General features: G+C 54.9%; 1 protein-coding gene across 2 annotated transcripts; it reads left to right on the forward strand.

Annotated features, from left to right (window-relative positions):
- Window positions 1-916: 916 nt before the first annotated feature.
- Window positions 917-12,707, forward strand: Adamtsl4 (ADAMTS like 4). Of its 2 annotated transcripts, none has more exons than XM_021158788.2 (18): window positions 917-995; window positions 3,277-3,374; window positions 3,856-3,916; window positions 4,177-4,514; window positions 4,641-5,247; window positions 5,470-5,572; window positions 6,445-6,581; window positions 7,057-7,261; window positions 7,481-7,653; window positions 7,776-7,887; window positions 7,989-8,174; window positions 8,335-8,464; window positions 8,713-8,917; window positions 9,144-9,320; window positions 10,890-11,087; window positions 11,190-11,369; window positions 11,642-11,786; window positions 11,928-12,707. In XM_021158788.2, exons 2-18 carry the CDS (start codon window positions 3,355-3,357, stop codon window positions 12,062-12,064), a joined length of 3,114 nt encoding a protein of 1,037 aa, XP_021014447.1. In that variant the 5' UTR covers window positions 917-995; window positions 3,277-3,354; the 3' UTR covers window positions 12,065-12,707. The 2 variants fall into 2 exon arrangements, with proteins under 2 accessions (XP_021014447.1, XP_021014448.1); XM_021158789.2 differs by having other exon boundaries at window positions 940-995; window positions 3,159-3,374.
- The last annotated feature ends 3,724 nt before the right edge of the window (window positions 12,708-16,431 follow it).

The following is a 16,431-nucleotide window of genomic DNA, read 5'->3' on the forward strand; positions in this document are numbered from 1 at the left end:
CTCAGCTGGAATTCACCCTGAAGACCAGTCTAGCATCGAACAACCTACACGTTTTGTTTTTCAAAGAAGTTACGAGATTGGACAGGCACGGCATAGGCAGGCCTTTAATCCCACCTTTAATCCCAACACTGCAGTAAGGAATAGCAGGTGGATCTCCATGAGTTGAAGGCTGGCCTGGTCTACACAGTTCAAGCCAGACAGGGCTACAGAGACCCTGCCTCAAAGACAAACAACAAACCAACAATCCATTAAAAGACATATAAATAGAATAAAAAGCATAAAAACCGAAAGCTGTTTTCATCCCTTCCCCACCCCTCCTCAGTCATTCTTCCACATGGAGATGGATAAACATCTCCAAGCCTAATATACACATCAGATTCTCCCATTCTACAGACGACATTGCCGCATTGAAGTTGAAGTGCTTATGAAAGACCACAGAGCTGGCAAATGCTCAAGCTGAAATTCAAATCCAAATTTTGTCTGACTCATAATTCAGCATGCATTCCTCCCGCTAAGCTCCAGGGTGTAAAATTTTATGGATGAAGAAACCGAGGCTCAAAGACGTCCCTGGCCATCAGAGCCACATGGTTCACTGCCCAGTATTGGAAAAAGCGGAGGCGATGGCTTTGGCTGCGTGGAGGAGAGGGCCTTGGCTTGGGCAGATCTGAGTTTGCGCAGAGCTACATGGGTCTAGTTTGCAAATCCCCTTGCTGGTTCGGGGCTAGCCCAGGTTCTTCGAGGACAGGCTCCGCCCAAAGGAGCCTGCCAGAGTTGGTGGGGTCCCGAGCCCCGGGGCGGGCGCGGGAATCGTGTCCGTAGCGTGGCTGCAAGATCTTTAGCTGTAAGGGGCACCCGGGGTGGGTGGTTGAGGCCGGCGCGTGGCGGGCGGGGCACGGGTGGCGTGGGGCGGAGCCTGCCGCGGGCGGTGCTGTCCCGGGGCTCCGGGCCGCGGTGGCCGCTACCGGAGGCAGCTGGAGAGAGCGGGCGCAGAGAAGGTAGAACCTCCCCGACCCCCGCCTGGGCTCTGACTGTCTCAGAACAGCGGACCCTAAGGCGAATTCCTGGGGAGGGGGTCTGGTCCCTGGGACTCCGAGTCCCATCACCCGGGCGAGGGCTTGTGCCAAGATTCCTATTAAGTCACATAGTGAAATTGGAAAACATACCCGGGACCTCCCTGCACGCCGGCGCAGCCGGCTCTTCCCTGAGGGGCTTCGGGAAGATGCGACCAGACGCCAGTACTCTGGGAAGGCAGGGATAGGGTGTCCGGGAGGGATGCGGATGAGTGCTCTTTGCACAACTCAATCTGTTGTGAGAGGTTGAGGGAAAAGACACCTGTTGGGATGGGTTGGGGGGGGGGGCGGGATGCCGTGAAAACCCTGGCATTCTGACAGGACAGCATCTCTCCTCTGCTAGCCCAGCCCTTACTAACTCTCCCTCCACCCGTCCACTCCGCATTGGCTAATTTGCTTGAGGTGAGCCTGGGGTGAAGGGGTTAGCTCCCTGCAAGTCACTTTCCTTGGTGTCACTGGCCCACAAGGGGGTGTGACCAGGAGCAGCATAGGTTTGTGCTCAGCCAGGGTCCACCGTGACTTCAGGATGCCCACTTCCAACCTGTCTTCCTCACCCTGGGCGTGGAGAAAGGACAAACATACATTTGTGCGGTGTGTGTGTGGGGGGGGGGTGTCGGCTCCTGCTCCCCTGTTCAGGGGAGGGTGGGGTGGACTTTTCCAGAGAGGGAGCCAGGACTGGCCCTGGCCCTGGCCCCAGGAGTTCTCGTCACCCCCCACCCCTCACTTCTCCAGAGAGCTGCCAAAACCAGCTCAGGACAGGATTATGTGTACTGGGTAGACCATGGAGAGGTATCAGGGACAGACTGGAGGAGCAGAGAGGCGCCGAGGGAGGTGGAGAGGGGACCAGCATCAGACAGGTTGTGTCCATCACCCTTTTACCCCTGTCCTTCCAGCCTCACTGGGCAAGCAGAGGGCTGATGAGTGGGTTGAACACGGCCACTCGTCCATCAGGGAAGTCGTGGACTCAGTGGCTGGCCCAACCAGGGGAAGAAGGACATGGTGCCTTTTACCTCCTCCCTAGCTCCAAGAACTCAGCTCAGCCCATTTGGTCTCCTCAAATTCCCAAGCCCTGGGGTCCCAGGGAGGGGGAGCAGGACCTAGCTTTGCCTCCCCCACCCCCACCCCCCGTCCTTTGCATGCCCTGAGCTGGCCTACTTTGGCCAGCGATCCTTGGATTCTCATGGTGCCATTCAAAGGCGCAGAAACAGTGTTTTTCCTGGAAAGCAGAACTTAGATGGGATGAGGATGTGGGTAGGCGGGGCCTCAAAGAGCAGGCAGGGATTAGAGGATGGGGGTAGGGAGGGACAAGATTTGAGGACAGGTATGAAGACCCCTGCTACCCACTGTTTACAGCTAGACTTAAGGGTGGACTTTCCAGGGATACGGGAGGGAGAGCCTGGCAAGCATGGGCTGCTATGGCTACATCTCTCCTTCTTAGGTGTCCCAGTTTGGCTGAGCATTGTAAGGAAAAAAAAAAAAAAAGCAGAAAACTAGTTGTACATGAGCTAAGTCACCCTGAGCCAGTGCCTTGTGGATGCTGGCACTCATGGGGAGGATAAGTCACTGCCTCTTCTCAGGAGATGAAGCCATTAACCCATTTAGTTTATCCCTTGGACAAAAAAAATGCCCGGGGCAGCCCATATGAGCCTGGTCCTCCATAAGGAGCTTAGTTAAAGGAAAAGAAACAAATGCTCTTGGGTTCTGTCAGGGGGAGGAGGTTGGTTTTCCTTTTTTGTTGTTTGTTTGTTTGTTTGTTTTGAGATAGAGGTCCCATATCACCCAGGCTGAACCCCTTGAACTCCATCCCAACTGTGGGATTAAGGCTTGTGACCCCACCCCTGGTACCAGGAGGCCTCTGGCTGGCCCCTCATGGGTGACTGGCATAGCCTGCCTCCTCTAGGCCCTAGAGCTCTAGGAGAAAGAAGCTCTGGCCCAAGCTGCCTATGCACAACCCCCACTCAGCCTCCAGAGGAGCTAAGTCCATCTTGGGCCATAGGGAGGAGATTAAACTGAACTGAGAGGCTGAGGTCAGACCCCCACCCTCTAGCAGATGACAAAGACAACGTCCCTTCTTGCTCCCACCCTTAGGTCCTAAAGGGGTGGACCGTTCCTCCCCCACCCCTCCAGGCTGTTGGTGTTGTGCTGAGACAGCCCTTCAGTCCCCCCAGATAGCTGGAGGGGTAACGCCATGCTCCTCCCTCCTCAGAGCACCCTCCGAGCCCCGATGCCAGAGTAGCGACCCTGTCCCCTGCTTCCCAGCCCAGGGGCAGTCACGGGAAGAGCAATGGAGTCTTGGCTGGGCAGGTAAGAAAGAGGGGTAGCAGTGGAAAGGACCAGCTCTGTCTCCGTTAGGGCAGGGAAGGGGCGGAGAGTGAGGTGCACACCTGTAACTCAAGCAGAGGCAGGTGGATGCCTGTGAGTTTGAGGCCAACCTGGCCTACAGAGTGAGTTCCAGGACATTCAGAAATCAGAACTGTTACACAGAGAAACCCTGTCTCAACACACGTACACACACACACACACACACACACACACACACACAGGACACACGAGAGAGATAGAGAGAGAGAGAGAGAGAGAGAGAGAGAGAGAGAGAGAGAGAGAGAGAGAGAGAGGGAAAGCACACAGGAAGGGACTGTGGACTGTTGGAAGGGGTCTGGCAAGTGACAAGGGACGTCTGCTTCCTGAGAAGCTGGCAACCAGGATGTGGAGAGCCTGGGTGGGGGCAGGCAATGTCGTAACACCTCTGGCTCTCTCTGATGTCCCCCACCCCCTCGGTGTGCAGGCTCTGGCTGTGTATAATGCTGCTGCTCCTGCCTCTCCCTCAGCTCTGCCAGGATCAGGAGGTGAGCCCGGGACAAGTGAGCCACTGCTACCCTGCCCAGGGTCCCTCCACTGTGCCCTGGCCTCCCCTGTAGGGTGGCTTCACATTCCCACTGGGAGACTTCGGCCCCTTGTATCAGGTTTGGCCCACCCAGACTGACTCCCTCTCTTAGTCTAATAACTTAGAAAAGGCTGGAGTTTGGCCCTACCTGTAAATGTGACCTTGGACAACGAATAACCCTTGAACCTTGAGACACTAATTCTGACCTTCTCCCCTCTGTAGCTGTTTGGACCTTCTCATCAGCTGCCATCAGAGGAGGGCCAGGTCTCTGAGGGCCTCTGGGGACCTTGGGGTCGATGGGCTTCCTGCTCCCAGCCCTGTGGGGTGGGGGTGCAGCGCAGGAGCCGAACATGTGAACTGCACTCAGCCCTGCCCCTCCCTCCCCGACCCCCAAGACATCCAGAAGCCCACCGGCCCCGGGGCCAGGGCTCCAGACCCCAGACTCCACGGGATCCCCAGTCTCTGTATAGGCCACAGCTTCGGGGAAGGGGTGGCCCTCTTCGAGCTCCTGCTTCTCAAGTGGGGAGAGAGGAGACCCAGGAGCCTCAAGGGGCCCAGAGGTGAGGCTCTGAGGGCAGAGCAGAACAGGGGGTAATGGAAAGGCGCTTCCGCGCTGCAGGCCAGTCTTTCAGGAAGCAGACTAGGGAGACAGGCTAAGAGATGACTAAGTCTACACATCCTCCTAGGTTCCGGGTTCGAGACCCCATCAAGCCGGGGATGTTCGGTTATGGGAGAGTGCCTTTTGCCTTGCCTCTGCACCGGAGCCGCAGGCATCCTCACAGACCCGGGCAACCCAAGAAGTCTTCTACAGGGGAAGGGACGATGGTTCCATCCCAGCCTCCAAGCACAGAGCTGGCCTCTGAAAAGCACGGCCCTCACATGCAGCCCCCTGAACCCCATTCTCACTCAGCTGAAACTCCAAGGTCTGGAAGTGCTCAGACAGAAGTGCTCCCCAGAACTAGTTCTGCTCCTTCCTACACAGGGGTCCCTGCACCTACCTCCTCCTTTGGAGACAGTAGGTCTTTCCAGGGATCCCTTGGGCCAGGAATGCCACCTTCCCCCGGAAGTTGGAGCAGTCCCCAGGGAGCAGAGCGACACCCACCTCGTTTCTCTCCTGTCTCCCGGAGCCAGCAGAGCAGGAGGCACTGGAGACCTCCAGGTCCTCACAGGTCCCCAGATGGCTGGCTGCCCCTGACAAGAGACTCCAGCCCACTCTGGAGCGTCTTTGCTCCCAGTAGCCCTGCTCCAAACTGTTCTGGGGAAAGTGAACAGATGCGAGCCTGCAGCCAGGAGGTGAGTTCTTCTCCCGGTTTTGTGGCCTAGGCGTTCACTGTTCCCTGACCTGGGTCCTCATCTTGCCAGACCAGGACTGGAGGATGGAGGTTCTGACTTCAGGGCGGGAGCCTTGATGTTCTTCTATGGAGCTGACCGACCAGTTCCCAAATCCTAGTCTGGCTGTGGCCCACATCCCAGATTTCTCCTGCAGCTCTGACTCCTGTGTATCTGTCTTCTCAGCCTTGCCCCCCTGAGCAGCCAGACCCCAGGGCCCTACAGTGTGCCGCCTTTGACTCCCAGGAATTCATGGGCCAGCTGTACCAGTGGGAGCCCTTCACTGAAGGTGCGGTTTCTAGCCTGTCCCCCCCCCCCCAAGGACCGACTCAGGTTTGGGTGGCCCCTCTCACCCTTCTGTTGTCTTACTTTTCAGGTCACACCAGACACTTAGCCCAGATCTAAGGAAGGGAGGGGTTTTCGGGAAGTGATGGGTGGATGGTCAGGACTGGAAGCAGGCTGGGAGAGGGAGCTGTCTAGAGAGGCTCTTTCCGGCAGGGGGCGTGACTGTGACCTGTTCACTGGTTCCAGCAGGACACTGTTGCTCCCAAGTTACTATCCACTGGGACTTGTGGCTATGCCAACTCCACACCAAGACAAACCTTCATGAGCTATGAACTCATGATCATACGTGTCAGAAACCCTTTTGAGGAATGGTAGGCTTGGCTCAGTGGGTAAGGAAGCTTGTCTCAAGCCTGGTGACCTGAGTTTGATCTCCAGAATCTGCTCCTGCAAGATGACCTCTTTCTCCCACCTGAACACCCCAATCCTATACAAAACAACAAAAATCTTTGATGTCCAGCTGCCAAACTTATCCTTTTTTAGGAGGACGAAATGGGAGAATCAGTCAAATTCTTTTTTTTTTTTTTTCTTCCGAGACAGGGTTTCTCTGTGTAGCCCTGGCTGTCCTGGAACTCACTCTGTAGACCAGGCTGGCCTCGAACTCAGAAATCTGCCTGCCTCTGCCTCCCAAGTGCTGGGATTAAAGGCGTGCACACCACACCCGGCATCAGTCAAATTCTTAAACCACATAGCATAACAAAAACATAAGACATAAAATCATAAGCGTGGGAAGCTGCCCCATATGTAAAGGCTGTCAGGGCTCTGGGGGGCGTCTTCCTCAAGGGAACCCAGCTAACTAGCCTGTGTCTCCTCCTATAGTTCAGGGCTCCCAGCGCTGTGAACTGAACTGCCGCCCCCGTGGCTTCCGATTCTATGTCCGGCACACTGAAAAGGTGCAGGATGGAACCCTGTGTCAGCCTGGATCCCTAGACATCTGTGTGGCTGGACGCTGCCTGGTGAGGGAGGGCAGGGTGTTGGTTTGTACATGTGCACCTACACACACACACACACACATACACAGACACACACATACACACACACACACATACACACACATACACACACACATACACACACACACATACACACACACATACACACACACACATACACACACACATATACACACACATACACATACACACACATACACACACACTCGTTTAATTGCCACAAGAGTGAAAACACCAGACTGAGGTGGCCAAAGGGAAAGTTTCTGCTGCCCAGTAAGGGTGAGTTGTAGACAGGATCCCACCAGACTTGGCTAAAGCTCCTCCAGACGTAGTGGAGAGGAAGGAGTTCAGAGACTACTGACTTGAAGCACAAAGAGGGTGGCAGGCAGGGGTGAGCTGAGGGCCCTGGGTGGAGCGGAGCCAGGTGTGAGGGATGCCTGGCGTCTGTGTGGCCCCTGCCTCACCTCACTCTCCCCAGAGCCCTGGCTGTGATGGGGTCCTTGGCTCTGGCAGGCGTCCGGATGGCTGCGGAGTCTGTGGGGGTGATGGTTCTACCTGCCGCCTGGTTTCGGGGAATCTCACTGACCGAGGGGGCCCCTTGGGCTATCAGAAGATCCTGTGGATCCCGGCCGGGGCCTCCCACCTTCACATTTCCCAGTTGCGACCCAGTTCCAATTACCTCGGTGAGAAAGAGGACCTCGGTCCTAAGCCCCAGTCTATCCTTTTTCTTTGATCTGCCTACTACACACCCTCTTCAGCCAAACGAAAGGCAAAACAGGAAGAGGCTGGAGCCTTCTCCTAAGCCGGATGGAGGGTGAGGAGGGTGGATGGTCGAGGTCTTTGGGCACAAAGGCTTCAGAAGAGGGTACCACTATCACTCAGCTCAGACATCTGTCTTTCAGCACTCCGAGGGCCTGGGGGCCGCTCCATTATCAATGGGAACTGGGCTGTGGATCCTCCAGGGTCCTATACAGCCATCGGGACTGTCTTCCAGTATAACCGTCCTCCACGGGAAGAAGGCAAGGGGGAGAGTCTGTCAGCAGAAGGCCCTACCACTCAGCCTGTGGACGTCTATGTGAGCTGGGGCAGGTGCTAAATCCTTAGGGAGGGAGGGAGGGCCCTTAGGGCAGAGGAGTGTAGATCTAGTCTAGCGTATGCCCTTCTTGTTACCCCAAACCATTATGATCTTCCCTTCAGATGATCTTTCAAGAGGACAACCCAGGTGTTTTTTATCAGTATGTCATCTCTTCCCCTCCTGCAGTCCTAGAGAGTCCTTCCACAAAGCCTCCAGCCCTTCAGCCTCAGCCTGGTAAAACTAGGATCCCCAGACCCAGAAGAGGAGGGTGAGGCAAGGACGGAGCTCCAGGGTAGCAGGGAGGCATCTAATCTGGTCCCTGGACTTCCCTGCAGAGATGCTGAGGGGGGAGCCCCTACTCCCCTCAGCCCCCCGCCCAGTCCGGGCACCAGGCACCCTCCAGCGTCAGGTGCGGATTCCCCAAGTGCCTCCTCCGACTCGTGTCAGGACAGCCATGGGGTCTTCTGCTGGATACTGGAAACAAGTGGGGCACTCTGAGTGTTCAGCATCCTGTGGCAAAGGTGAGGTTCCACACCTCAGCCCAAATCCCTGTTCTCTATTTATCTATACAGATTCTGTATCCTGGACCACGGGTCTACATTGGACCCTATGTCTGGGACTTCATTGAAACGGGGCTCTGAGCCTTCCTGCCTCCCCTGGCTGCCCTCTTACTCCCTTCAGGTGTTTGGCACCCCATTTTCCTCTGCATTTCCCGTGAGTCAGGAGAGGAGTTGGATGAACAGAGCTGTGCTGTGGGGGCCAGACCCCCAGCTTCCCCTGAACCCTGCCATGGACCCCCGTGTCCTCCATAGTGAGTACGGCCCACAGGGAGGGCTGGCCCCGCCCTTGCTCCCTGCCCTCGGTTCTTACAGCACCTGGGTGCAGGAAGAGTAGATTAGAAAGGTTCACGCCCCGTAGACAGTAAGGAAACCGTGGCAGCCTCCTTCCCAGCTAGAAATGCAGATGCCAAGTGTGAAATATGACTCCTCTCCTATGCGGGTCCCAGTCTGTCACACCCCCACACGTCTCCACCCATCTTTCCCTCTCCCTCACCCACAGCTGGGAGGCTGGCGAGTGGACATCCTGCAGCCGATCCTGTGGCCCTGGCACCCAGCACCGCCAGCTACTCTGCAGACAGGAATTTGGAGGTGGTGGCTCCTCGGTACCTCCAGAGCGCTGTGGACATCTCCCCCGGCCCAATATCACCCAGTCTTGTCAGCTGCACCTCTGTGGCCACTGGGAGATTAGCTCCCCCTGGAGCCAGGTGAGGAGGACCCTTGAGAAGTAGGCTCCAAAGAATTTCCACCTTTTCTTCTTTGTCATCAGAAACTTTACAAACAAGACCTCTATGGAACCTAGTATCAGACAGACGCACCAGGATTGGCAGCCTGGAGGCCCTTGCTCAGCTCTCCCAGTCTGTAAAACTCTGGTTCTGTAGAAGCAAGGCTGGAAGATGGCTGACGCCCAGCCTCGGGTCTCTCATCCTTCAGTGCTCTGTGCGCTGCGGTCGTGGTCAGAGGAGCCGGCAAGTACGGTGTGTTGGCAGTAATGGTGATGAGGTGAACAAGCAGGAGTGTGCTTCCGGGCCCCCGCCGCCCCCGAGCAGAGAGGCCTGTGACATGGGCCCCTGCACCACAGCCTGGTTCTACAGTGACTGGAGTTCCAAGGTGGGTCCTACACTCCTGGCAAATCTGCCTTCCCTGGTGACTGTACCCCAGGCCAGGCTGTCACACCCTGTCCAACACAGCCTTGATAAACTTTGTTCTTGACCTAGCCTAGGAATTCAGAGTTAAATGGGAAAAACTTACATTCACACCCATCATTTTAGTACTTGGGAGGCTGGGCCAGCCTGGGCTACATAGTGAGTTCCAGGTCATACGAGCAGCAGTAGAACTTTTTTGTTCTGTTTTGGTTTTTTTGAGACAGGATTTCTTTGTGAAACATGGCTGTCCTAGAACTAGCTCTATAGACCAGGCTAGCCTCAAACTCACAGAGATATACCTCCCTCTGCCTAGCAAGTGCTGGGACTAAAGGTGTGTGCTACCACCCCTTTCCCCCCTCAATCTGTCTTTTTGTTTGTTTGTTTGTTTGTTTTTTGTTTTTCGAGACAGGGTTTCTCTGTATAGCCCTGGCTGTCCTCGAACTCACTTTGTAGACCAGGCTGGCCTTGAACTCAGAAATCCGCCTGCCTCTGCCTTCCAAGTGCTGGGATTAAAGGCATGTGCCACCGCTGCCCAGCTCAATCTGTCTTTTTTAAACAAATAAACAAACAAACAGATGCAAACTGGATACGGCAGTACTTTTCATCCCAGATAAGGCAGGAGAACTCTCTGTGAGTTTGAATTCTAGGCTAGCCAGGGCTACCCTGCCTCAAAAAACCACGACCAACAAAAATCCAACCAACCAACCAACCAACCAACCAACCAACCAGACAAAAAAGAAAAAATGTGCTGGAGAGATAGCTCAGTAGTTATGGGCATTTTTGTTTTCCTAGAGGACCTGGGTTCAGTTCTCAGTACCCACATCAAGTGGCTTACAATCACTGCTAACTCCAGTTCCAGGAGATCTGGTATCCTCTTCTGGCCTCTGTGGGCATATGTGGTATACACAGACACATACACACAAAACAGCAAAGTAAAACGCAGCAGGGGACTGGCCAGATGGCTCAGTAGGTGAAACTCCTTGTGTGGTAGACCCGACGACAATCTGAGTGAGGCCCTGGATCCCATGGTGGAAAGAGAGAACCTGCCCTTGGGCCCCTGCACTCACACGCAGGCTGGACTCGAAAGCACACACCTTTAATTTCACTACGGAGGCAGAAACAGGAGGGTCTCTCTTGAGTCTGAGGCCAGCCTGGTCCATACAGCCAGCTCCAGGATGACTAGAGCTACATAGAGAGACCCTGTCTTTAAACGAATTGTACATACAGAAACAATAGGTTTCACTCAAATAAATAAATAAATAAGATATGGTGTAGCTCAGTTGGCAGTGTTTGCAAAGCTGGCATGCATGTGGCCCAACTTTTGCTCCCCAGTGTCACATAAACCAGGTGTATGACACACAGTCTTAACCCCAGCACCCAAGAGGTAGAAGCAAGAGGGTCAGAAATTTAAGTATCTCAGCTTTACACCAAGTTCAAGAACAGACTAGAACCCAGCTGTCTATCTCCTCTCCCAGGCTGGTACCCCCAGGGCTTTCTCACCTCCCAACACACAGGCTACTCTCCCTCCCTACAGTGCTCAGCCGAGTGCGGGACAGGAATCCAGAGACGCACTGTGGTCTGCCTTAGGAGTGGGGTGACCCTTCCGGGGGACCCGGAAGCAGGAAGCGCTGAGCAGGGCTGCCCTCTCAGAAGCCGCCCTCCGGATATGCGTGCCTGCAGTTTAGGGCCCTGTGAGAGGACATGGCGTTGGTTCACAGGGCCCTGGAGTGAGGTCAGCTGTGGGCCCTGAGATGCGGGACCGGAGGGAAACCAGTCCTGGTGAACCCCCACATTTTTAACTTAAGAGTGATCTCTCTTCCCCTCCCTTACACAGTGTTCCTCGGAGTGTGGGTCTGGCACACAGCACAGAGACATTATCTGTGTGTCCAAGCTGGGGGCCGAGTTCAATGTGACTTCTCCCAGCAACTGTTCCCACCTACCCAGGCCGCCTGCCCTGCAGCCCTGTCAGGGGCAGGCCTGTGAGGACAAATGGTTCTCCACTCTCTGGAGTCCGGTGAGTGCCTGGCACCCATGCCTTGCTCTCTTTGGGCCTCTAGCAAAGAGGCCTGCACTCAGCCAAGCCTCTCTCGGCCCAAGACAACCCAGTCGACCTTTTGTGTTGTCCCACTTCCCAAAGACTTGCAGGACTGGGGGACCCTCTCCATTTGGGATTTTATAATGTCCCTGGAGAATGTTCTACCACAGTCGTTCAGAGAGGAAGTGGGTGGCCCGGGGAGCAGCCCTGAGAACGTTAGACATCTGATCAGATGGCTGTGGTCTCCCCAGTGTTCTCGATCCTGCCAGGGAGGCGTGCAGACGAGGGAAGTCCAGTGCCTGAGTGGCAACCAGACTCTCAGCTCCCGATGCCCTCCTCACCTGCGACCTTCCAGGAAGCGGCCCTGCAACAGCCAACCCTGCAACCAGCAACCAGGTAAAGAGCGTCCCACCCACCCCAGTAGAGGGGATGGAGTTGGACTACGGGCAGATATGAGAAGGGCTGGTGGGAATGGATACCACGCTCCCAGAGGGAATGATGTCAGTCCAGTCTTGTGCCATTGACCTCTGTCCTCAGATGACCAATGCAAGGACAGCTCTCCACACTGCCCCCTGGTGGTACAGGCCCGGCTCTGCGTCTACCCCTACTACACAACTACCTGCTGCCGCTCTTGTGCCCATGTCCTGGAGCAGTCCCAGCTGGAACCGGCTTGAAACAGGTCCCAGAGACCCTGCCTTCGTGGTTTTCTTGTGCCACCCACCGACTAGCCCCGACTAGCCCGCTCTGTACCCTCTGGCTTTTCACCTGGTCTCAGCCTTGCCAGAGGGATCCTCCAGGGTGAAAGACCCACAGTGTGATAGCCCAAGAAGTGTACCTGGCCTGCCTGGGGGTCTGCCTTGTGTATGTTTATCACTTCCTCAAAAGCAGCTTGAGAAAGAATAGGAAGTGGGCGGTGCTTGTATCCCTCGTGCTTTTCTGGGCTGGGGAGAAAGGCGGAGAGCAAGGTTACATTTCCACACTAATCCCAGCTACGTCGTGTGTGTCCCCCAGAAGTTCCAGGTCTGTGCCCCAATCCTCGTCTCCACATCTTCTAAGTTACCCTGTTGTTCCCATCCCTGCCTTATCCAGTCTCTGTATTCCTACCTCCCTCATTAGCAGGGGCAGGGATCAGCCACTGCCACCCTACCTTACTGGGGAAGGACCACACCTCTCCAGGGCAGGGGCCACTTGTGTCGAGGGTGAAAAGGAGAAACGTCAGCATAAGACATCCTAGCCCCAGCCGCCACTTCACACTGAAAATGATGCCCACCCCAGAAGTAATTTATTTTTTATTAAAGTTGGTTGTGACATAAGAAACATGCTCTTCGTTATGTTCATGGGGACCTCACCATCCGAGCAGTGTGAGGCCAGATGTGGTGTGGGAAGAGGAGCGGCATTTAGGGATGGGAGGAAGATGTGGTCCTCATGGGCTGTGGAGTGAGCTTCAGACCTGGGGCAGTCTGGCTCAAGGGCCTAAGATCCTGTCCCACAACAGATCTGCAGATGGCTTACTGGCCACTAGAGGCCGCTACTTCTCCCAGTTTAGGAGCAGTAATGGGTGCTTGGATCCCAGCAGAGATCCTGTGGTGGGCTTTTGGGTAGGCTCTTCCTGTTGTCTCTAGGAATCCAGCAGAACTTTTCTAAGCTGGCTTGTGTGCGCGCGCGCGTGGGGCATGCATGTTGCTTTTCAGGTTCTCTCGCTCTGGCCCTGCCTCCTCCTCTTTTACCCACTTCCCTGCTAGATGCCTGCTTACTGCTTTCCATGGGTGCATGCAGTGGTGACTTTGCCCCCTCTCCTTGCTCAGCAAAATCATAGGAGCTTGGCCCGCCTGACTCTGTGACTGCAGGATGAGGGAGGAGGGGCTGAGGCAGGCCCAGAAGTCCTGCCAGAGACACATTCCACAGAGATGTCTCACCAGGCCTCCTCCCTCCCCCACCACTTCCCTCTCCCCGGGCCGTTTCTTTCAAAGTAAATAACTTGCTAAAGGTGAAGTGGAGTGGACAGCCTTCTCCAGGGTCCTCTTCCCTGGTCCCTACAGTTCTGAGGCCTGAGTTTCTTGCTTCCGATGCCCCGCTGGAGGCAGCCTTGTCCGGTCCTTGCCTCTTCAGACAGGCTGAGTATGGCCATTAGTAAAAGCCTGCAGACAGTTTTACTACTATTTTCTGAACACAGCTAGACTCCTTGGATACAGAGTTCCCCTAAAAATAAAGTTGTTCTAATGGAGCAAACCCTTTGCTACATTCTATAGAAGGGTACAGAGCTCCCTGCTTTGGGACTTAGGCTGTCTTCCCGCTGGATGTGGCTGAGCAGGAAGATTGACAGCAAGCACAGTGTGAGGGGGACTGAGTGGGTGACAAAGGAGGAAAAGGAAAATTATTACGTTTCAAACCCGGGACAAACGGCTGAGGCGCCTGCTTAATATATCAAAGTGGACCTGACAGTCAACAGGTTCTCCCAGTATCCCCCAGTCACTGTTACACGGGTATGGCTGGCACACCCTGTCCCAGCCCAGGGGACTGGACTGCCCCTCCCTGTATCAGCAACCGTCCTGGCTACCTGCCCCTTTTGTACCTTTGGCCTCCTGGCAGCTGCACCTGGTTTCTGCTCCCTTCCCCTCCCCCCTCAGAGTCACAAGGTCAGGACCACTCTGAACTCTCCCAGATGTGGCTGCCTCTGGCTTTGTTCTCCTTCTGATCTACTGTAAACTTTCTCCTTCATCATACCTAGGAGCAGTCATATCTGTTCCTTTTTATTTTTTTTTTTATTCAAAAATAAAGCCATGGGTGATCCCAGCACGCGGGAGGCTGAGACAGGAAGATCACAAGGCCAGCCTGGGCTATACTTGTGAGACCCTTTCCCCAAATACACCATGAAAAAACCCTGACTTTGGCCCAGGACAGGGGTCCCACAAGGAGGCTACCAGAACGCCTGCCTCTGAGGAGGACCAGGTGTGCTTCTTTCTTAGATGACCCTGGAAGGAAAGGCAAAGATGTAGGGACCAGAGAAATGGGGCCCAGGAGTCAGCTTCCAGATACAGGCAGTGAAGGCAGAGTCCCTGAGCAAGGGAAGGGTGGCTGCCCTCCCAGCCCGCCCATCAGTTCCTGGAAACAGGGCTGGGGTGGAGGCCACAGCTCAGCTGACTTCCCCTCCCTTTTGAGGCCTCTTAGGGTTGTTGCTGGGCAGGTTTAGAGTTTGGTCTGGGCTTGAGAACCAATCACAGGTGGAGAATGCAGCCATAGCCCTCTAGGGTTTCCCCAACATCAGTAACACCTCCTTTCTTTTTCTGATAGCCCCAGAGCTTCTAGCCTGGGTGGTGGTGGTGTCTGCCCTCTACTCCTCACTGTAAAGAGAAGTCCCTGCAGTCCTCAGTTCATCTGCGAGCAGTGTGGGGTCAGAGCAGATGGTACTGGGAAGGAAAGCAGGCCTGCTTTAAAGCACCCCTTCCCCTGGGCCCCTAGAAGGAGAGGTGTGGCCAGACGCTGCTGTGTTGACCTCTGAAACTCTTTGGAGGGTCTGAGTAAGGAAGTTAAAACGCAAAGGGCAGATGGATGCGGTGCAGCCCCTGGCTTGCTGCACTAGGGGGAATTTAGGGAAGAGCTTAGAGGAACTGGACCTTTGAGACTTGAGATGGGGGGTGGTGGTGGTGATGGGAGCAAATGACATGCATGCAGAGAGCAAGCATGCAGAGGCCACTGCATGGCCAAGGAGTCCCCACTTCTGAGTGTCTGCTGCCAAGAGAGGTGGTTCTAGTGTACAGACGAACTGTATGGTCTGTAAGTTCAGCAACAGTGCTGAGGCGCATATATGCATGAAACCCGGAGCCCTGCATTATTTTTTAAAAGCTCCCAGTGGTTAGGGGTCCCCTCCCCCTTACTTAAACTTCCTAGGGTAAATACCCTCTCAGTTTAAGCTGCAGCCTTTCTACTAAATTTAGAGACTAGACTTCCGCATCCCCCTTAGCCACCTGGTCAAGCAGGAGCGCAGCTGCAAAGGTGGACCTGATGGAGTTTCAACACTCCCTCCCGGGTCACTCATCAAGACTTCACTTTCTGCTCAGCAGGTCTGAGGTTGAGCCCAAAATACTAGGTTGCTGCCCAGGACTTGAGTGTCTGTCAGTCACCAGCCATTCTCTGTCAAGAAACCCACGTGAGGATTACAGCGGAGGGGCAAGCAGACATTAAGGATCAAGGATGTGGGATGGAGAAAACTCAGGAGCCACAGCCCTCTGGACTCCCTCCGGCTGGTCCTCTTTCTTTTCTTGCCTGCCCCCTCTGTCGCTCTGGCTTGCCCGGAGCTTGTGATCTTCCTTGCCCATGGCTCCAAAGTGCTGGGTGTGTGTCACCACACCAAAGCTAACATTTACAGACTGCTTTCTCCTCTCTCACCAGTGAACCAAGCCAGGGACCCTTCTCTTGCAGCCAGGGAGCTTGTTAGAGGGGTCTGTGGTCTGAAGAAAAATAAGTGGAGATGGGGGTATTCCTTTTCACACCAGCACCCCTCAAAACCACCATCCCAGGGCTGAGTGGGGGTGTCTTAGGAGAGGGGTTTGCATGTTGCAGGCAGGTGGGGAGGCGAGAAAAGCACCTTCTTTGTACAGGAAGTAGAAGTCTCAGGAAAGTACCTAAGCCTGACAACAAGAGAAAGAAACAGCCTGGGTTCATCTCAGCATATCTAGCACCTGTCACCAACCTGGGGTTGGGCTCCTTTACCTGGGAGATGGGGGCGTTGGGGAAATTCCAATGGAGGATGCTTCAGGTCTGAGGCTGGAACCTGGGTAGGGCTGGCAGGGAGCACCAGCTGTGTCTGCTTCAACCCAGAGAGCTGGGGGCACTACACATCTCTGCTCTCACATCAGAAGCAGAGGAAGGATTATCAAGAGTTCCAAGCCAACCTGGACCCCAGAATAAAACCTTCCCCTTTACTCCCCATCCCCCTACACACACAACAAAAGGAAAACAGACCCGCTCATGCATTTCCTGTGTGAGAAGCAAGCCCTGTTGGTTCAGCTGTGAAGGAACCACCCCCATATATAGTGTGTGT

Source organism: Mus caroli, unplaced genomic scaffold (assembly GCF_978045245.1).
Source record: "Mus caroli unplaced genomic scaffold, Mus_caroli_1 scaffold_3, whole genome shotgun sequence".
NCBI classification, from domain to species: Eukaryota; Metazoa; Chordata; class Mammalia; order Rodentia; family Muridae; genus Mus; species Mus caroli.

What these genes read in the sequence shown, in the direction of transcription:
- Adamtsl4 (XM_021158788.2), top strand. Translation starts at nt 3,355, where the DNA reads ATGGAGTCTTGGCTGGGCAG. An exon ending in CTCAGCCTGTGGACGTCTAT is followed by an intron (nt 7,654 to 7,775) that starts GTGAGCTGGGGC and finishes TCTTCCCTTCAG; the next exon opens with ATGATCTTTCAAGAGGACAA. An exon ending in TCACAGGGCCCTGGAGTGAG is followed by an intron (nt 11,088 to 11,189) that starts GTCAGCTGTGGG and finishes TCCCTTACACAG; the next exon opens with TGTTCCTCGGAGTGTGGGTC.